General features: G+C 35.9%; 1 protein-coding gene across 7 annotated transcripts in view; it reads left to right on the top strand.

The window, feature by feature from the left end:
• The first annotated feature begins 563 nt into the window (after positions 1-563).
• The window catches only part of LOC106475810 (dachshund homolog 1-like), a 60,076-nt gene continuing 53,905 nt past the window's right edge, over positions 564-6,734 (top strand). For 4 of the 7 annotated variants that reach the window (XM_022381008.1, XM_013936488.2, XM_022381014.1 and 1 more), the window contains exon 1: positions 579-1,439. In XM_022381008.1, the coding sequence (XP_022236716.1) occupies positions 757-1,439 (683 nt within the window). In that variant the 5' untranslated portion in view covers positions 579-756. Of the gene's footprint in view, positions 1,440-2,946; positions 2,980-6,734 lie in introns of all 7 variants that reach the window. The other 3 variants (XM_022381004.1, XM_022380999.1, XM_022380995.1) reach the window with 2 other exon arrangements.

Here is a 6,734-nt window from a genome sequence, read left to right as displayed (position 1 = left end):
CAAAATAGATAATAATGTATCAAGTGTAGTCTTGATACGCATTATAGATAATAACGTATCAAGGATAGTCTTGGTACACAAAATAGATAATAATGTATCAAGTGTAGTCTTGATACGCATTATAGATAATAATGTATCAAGGATAGTCTTGGTACACAAAATAGATAATAATGTATCAAGTGTAGTCTTGATACGCATTATAGATAATAATGTATCAAGGATAGTCTTGGTACGCATAATAGATAATAATGTATCAAGTGTAGTCTTCGAACACCTAATGGGTAATAGTATATCAAGTGTAGTCTATGAACACATAATAGATAATAATATATTACAAAGATAGTTTTTATTTGCGATTACATCATTTTTAAAGACATATTTTATCAACATGTATTTGGACAAGTTAGACAATCATTTGATATAATAAGTTTTTAACATTTGATGAGCAAGCATTACGGCTCATCAAGATTCGCTCGGTTTAATTGTTTGCTGCTTTTCCTAAAAATCTAAACTTTGATGTTTGTTACAATTCTCTGTCCTATGCATAAGACTATATACATATTTCGTTTACGGAGCAGCGCGCGCATCTGTTACGGGAGACGTTCCATAAAGAAGTTAGCTAGACTGCTGACAGGAAAACTACATTGAATCTTACGTGTGACGAACACACTTTGGACCGTGACTTACGCAAACCGTGCGACGTTTCAACGTTTTAACGATAGTAATAAGGCACTGAGGCCTAGAAGTCCTGCTTTAATGGAAGGTGGGAGTACGACTTCTACTTACATGTCTGGTCATTTACCACCTGGAGCACCACTGACCAAAACCGACGAGGACATCTTGCGAGACGCTTATCAACTAGACCAGAATCTACCAAACGTTCCTGGAGGGTCGCCTCCTCCTGGACAAACTTTAACTAACTCCTCGGCCAGTGGATCCCTTAGTCTGGCATCTGAAGCCAGCCCACCTGGACATCCAGCACTGGCCGAGGTAGTATTTAGCCAGTATAGCCCGCCATGTAAAACAGTGAGTGCGCGAGATGATCTGTCTCCCGAGTTTCATTTGGCCCCGTCTACAGGCTCCCGAACTTTCAACTACGGAGTCGAAGCAACTCTGTCATCACCAAGTGCTGTGGTCGAAGGGGTACAGGAATGTAGACTAATAGATTTTCACGGTGCAAAACTTGCAGCTTTCCGCGTTAACGGCGAGGACCTTCTGTGTCTGCCTCAAGCCTTTGATCTGTTTTTGAAGCACCTGGTCGGTGGGCTGCACACAGTGTACACCAAGCTCAAACGACTGGACATTACTCCTATTGTGTGTAACGTGGAGCAGGTACGACTTCTACGCGGACTAGGTGCCATCCAACCTGGCGTGAACCGCTGCAAGCTGTTATCTTGTAAGGACTTCGAAGTTCTCTACAGAGACTGTACCACTGCCAGGTAAGCTAATCCAGAGATAGATGGGGAGTGATAACTTTTCTGAGATTAGAACTGAAGATAATCTAAATATCAGTATCATAAAAATATAAGTCTGTCTTGTCGAGCAACACAAATTAAATATTGTTTATTGTGTAAGTATAGTTGTCATTTGAAACAGAGGCAAAATTATAATTTGGAAATAATTTTAATAAATTAATTATGTTACGATTATCACGACAATTTACTGCAAAATGAAAGATATAATTTCAGTCTTGTGAATATATGGTAGATGTAAATATAGATTACTTCAAAAGGTAGCTAGACATCTGATGCTTCATTGTGATTCGTGATTACTTCTAACAGTAGATAGACATCTGTTTCTTCAAGGTAATCGGTGTTTATTTCAGAAGGTAGCTAGACGTCTGTTTTTCAATGCTATCTGTGTTTACTTCATAATGTAGCTAGATGCTTCTTTTTGCAATGTTATCTGTGTTTACTGCAGAAGGTAGCTAGACACCTGCTTCTTCAATGTTATCTGTGTGTACTTCAGAATGTAGCTAGACGCTTCTTTTTGCAATGTTATCTGTGTTTACTGCAGAAGGAAGCTAGACACCTGTTTCTTCAATGTTATCCCTGTGTACTTCAGAATGTAGCTAGACGCTTCTTTTTTGCAATGTTATCTGTGTTTACTGCAGAAGGTAGCTAGACATCCGTTTCTTCAACGTAATCTGTGTTTACTTCAGAAGGTAGCTAGACATCTGTTTCTTCAATGTTATCTGTATTTACTGCAGAAGGTAGCTAGACATCTGTCTTTTCAACGTAATGTGTTTACTTCAAAATGTAGCTAGGCATGTGTTTCGTCAATGTTATCTGTGTTTCATGTAACATGTGTTACTATAGAAGATAACTTGACATCTCTTTCTTCAATGTAATCTCTGTTTACTTCAGTTCAGAAGGTAGCTAGACGTCTGTTTTTTAATATAATATTTGTTTACTGCAAAAGTAACTAGACATCTGTTTCTTCATTGTAATCTGTGTTTACTTCAACTTGGTGCATAAAAAGGGACTATTCTATTAATATAGAGCTTAATGTAAAGTGCACTTGATTTAACGACAATTAGAAGTTTGTGATGATAACTAGTTTTCGAATGAAGGACATCAGAGTAATTCATTTCAGTCTGATAATTTTAAGCAGGCGTAGAGGTTATCAAATTTATATATGGATAACATTAACATTGATAATCGATGGATGGAAAAGTTGCCAAAATAACCGTAGATTTCTTCTTTATGTACTGTCGTAATAGTTGTTTTCATTTTAAGAGGCTGTCATAAATGCTACATTCGTCTGTATAAGATGTCGTGATATATTCTTTTTATCTCTAGATGCTGTCACAATAGTTGCTTTATTTGTAAAAAATTGTCGTAACAGATGTTTTCATACTTATCGTAAATATTGCATTTATCTGTAGATGTGACAGTTGACTTTATCTTTATAAACTATTGTGATAGTTGTTTCCACCTTTCTTAGATACCACACACACAAGAGATTACTGGAACGATTGTGAGTTACTTTTATGGTCATCTAATGTCCGAGATTAAGTTAAAAAAACGTTTGCTATATCTAGGAAATAATAATAGCAAGTCTCTTACCTGTTGTACTAAAGCATATACACGTAGTAAAGCGAAACTCATCTTCTGTACTAAAATATACACATAGAGCAAAACGAAACTTACCCGTTATACTAAAGTATCCTTTCATAACAAAATGAGACTTAACTGTGTTACTAGAGTATTCTTACATAACAAAACGAGATTTAACTGTGGTACTAAACTATCCTTACATAAGAAAACGAGACTTAACTGTGGTACTAGACTATTCTTGCATAACAAAACGAGATTTAACTGTGGTATAGAGTATCCTTACATAACAAAACGAGATTTAACTGTGGTACTAGAGTATTCTTGCATAACAAAACGAGATTTAACTGTGGTACTAGAGTATTGTTACATAACAAAACGAGACTTAATTGTGGTACTAGAGTATACACACACACACACACACACACATAACAAAAATCTTTTAATTTTGTATTATAGTATATATACACACAAAGCAAAAACTACCTTTCACCTATAACAAAGTAATGTTGATTATTTTATATAGATGAATAAAAAAATACGTAAATAAATTCATCGTTGTTATGATTAGTTGCCTATACGATCATCTAAGTATAACAATTATTTACTGCTTATTTATATCAGCTATAAGTTATTAAGTAATTTATAACCTACGTTTCAGCTGCTAACATCCTTCAGGAAATCCTAAAAAGGACTCTTTTCTGCGTTAGTAGTGGCCGACTTTCAATCCTGGATATTCTTCATGAATGTCTGGTGCGTTATCCACTGAACTGAGGGTTGGGGTCTTTCCACGTTGAACTTGCATCAACGAATGTTTTCAAGAGGGCATCCAGGTTATGTTTACTTCTATGCTAGGTTGACTAAGTGTGATCAGTTAGGTTGATGTAAAGGATTCTTTTACTTCTCTTTTTCTCTTGTATGGTTCACATCCTATTATTTTAGTATTATTCCAATCTATCGTATGTTCTTCTTTGACATGATAAACTATTGCAGATAGATCGGTATTACCGAGTCTTGATGTCCATTATGCTCCAGAATCCCAACTTTTGTTGGCCTTTTTATTTTTTAAGTGTTTTGGAAGCCATATTCACAAATGTAGTAAATGTTGTTTTTCCTCCCCATTTGTACTTTAGGTAGTTTGATGTGTACTATCGATGATCGTGTTGTGGCTTTTGAATACTGTTCTAACTTTATGTTGTTTATATATATCGTATGTAAGTTTTCAGAGAGATCTCTGACATAGGGGAATATGACTGTGTGTCAGTAATTTTCCTATTGTATATTTTCAGTGTTTATCAAGTGTTCCGCTTATCCATTGTTACGGGTGGTTGCAATGATGTATTTTTATTCTGCCTTTTTAGTTTCTTTGTTATTACAAATCTTGTTCACTCTTGAAACTACGCAGTCTATGATGCCTGCCTTTGCACTGTTGACGTGGTTTGATTTATAAATGAAGTATCTACCTGTATTTATGTGTTTCCCGTACAGTCCTGTGCTATATAAGCTATGTGATGGTATATATATATATATGTGTGTGTGTGTGTGTGTGTGTGTGTGTGTAGGGTACTCAGTGCAGAAACATTTATATCCGATTGCCATAACATCACCATAAGAACTTAGAGACAAAATTACTTGTATGATATAAATGACAAACAAGGTGAAATTAACTGTTTTTTATAGTAAAGTATACACGTATAGATAAATTACACTGGTCAACAAAATCTAATTGTTTTCCCTTATTAAAGATGTAAGCACACTTTTCTAGGCCAATTTTGCACGCTGAGTCCAAATCTTTTTTCGGTTTTCTTCTAGCACATCTAGTTATCGAAATATGACTGGTGTTAATTTCAGCATACTTTAGGTAATAATCACACATTAGGCTAGTTAATGTTACAACTTTATTCATTTTTCAGTATAATTCCCATAAACGTTATACACACCATACACTTGGTTCAATTAGTAAAGTACACAATTATGAAAAATCAACCTACAACAACTTAAAAACGCTGCGAGTATGCTTTTCTTTTGTAAACTTTGTCCGGATTGTCGCAGTACAACATCCTGCAGTAGTCTGCCAAACATACTTTCGTTCCAGCGATTTTCCATTGCCTGAATGTCTTAATAGAAGGGTGCCCCCTACTCGTCACTCACCGCGCCAAAGTTTTCGGGAAAAAAATCTAAACGAGAATGTAAAAAAGTTCAATTTCAAGGACATGTGACAGCCCATTTTTTTATTTTTATTGAGCAATTTCTGGGCTCCATCTTTGCATGCGGGAGACTTGTGGTTACCCAAAAAGTTTCCCCAAATCCACCTGAAAGCCTGCCATGCTTTTAGTTCTAAGACACTGAGGCTTTCTTCACATCCTTCATCCTGCAGAACCTCCCTGATTTGGGGCCCCACAAAGATTCCCTCCTTCAATTTCGCGGCATTGATGTTTGGAAATTTCTCAACAAGGTGCTGAAAATCTCTAGGATTCGTCTTACCCATCGCTTTCACAAAATTCTTAAATCAAACAGAGCTTAATGTGGAGAGGTGACAGGAAAACCTTCTTTGGATCAACTAAAGGAATACACTGGACACTGCTTGTTCCTGACTCGTATTTGCTTCTTTGTGCATATTCTCACATCGTAGGTGGGCTAGATAGCTCTTGGGACGCTGATTCCAAATCTGTTTTTGGCTTTCCACGAGCACGTCTAGTTTCATGATAAGACCGATCAAATTTGAAAGGTTATTGCCTTAATTAATTATATCTAGCCCACCTATAATTATATCTGATGAAAATGGCTTGTTGACCAGTGTTATCTATTGAACTTAATTGCAGTTACCTGTTTTACAAACATACACAAACCTAATAAAACAAGACTCACCTTACCAATTAAGCCATCCTCCGGTGAGTCAATGGTAAGTGTTTGGACTTACAACGCTAAAATCAGGATTCGATTCTCCGCGATGAATTTAATTGTACTTACGTGTTTTACAAACAAACACACACCTAATAAAACAAGATTCACCTTACCAATTAAGCCATCCCCCGTTGAATCAATGGTAAGTGTTTGGACTTACAACGCTAAAATCAGGGTTCGATTCTCCGCAATGAATTTAATTGTACTTACGTGTTTTACAAACAAACACACACGTAATAAAACAAAGCTCACCTTACTAATCAACCTATCTCCCACTGGGTCAGTGGTAAGTATCTGGACTTACAATGGTAAAATGCGGGGATCAATTCCTCACGGTTTACAAAGAGCAGATAATCTATCGTGTAGCTTTGAGGTAAAAAAACATTATCACCACCAACAACAATAAACAATACTAAGCCAATGTATAATACATGTTGTTGTTTTTTACCAGCACTATCAGAATATACAACTAAACAACTCTTAGTTCTCTTTTCCACTATCATAAGCATATAACAAGACAACACTCGTGTATTGTAATAAGTACTACAGATATAATGAGCAGACGTACGTAGCTGTTACATTGCCTTTGCCTATATGATACAACAAGAAGTTTGTCTTACGCCAAACTATACATACACACCTAAAGAAAAGTCTATAAACCTCTTGTACTAACTAATTCAACCACATAGCAACTCAAGGCATGCACACAACTACACACACACACACACACACACACACACAGATATATATATATATATATATATATATATATGT

The sequence above is a fragment of the Limulus polyphemus genome, unplaced genomic scaffold (genome assembly GCF_000517525.1).
Source record: "Limulus polyphemus unplaced genomic scaffold, Limulus_polyphemus-2.1.2 Scaffold150, whole genome shotgun sequence".
Taxonomy (NCBI): Eukaryota; Metazoa; Arthropoda; class Merostomata; order Xiphosura; family Limulidae; genus Limulus; species Limulus polyphemus.
Note: the sequence above shows the minus strand (reverse complement) of the source record. Positions and strands in the feature narration are given on the sequence as shown.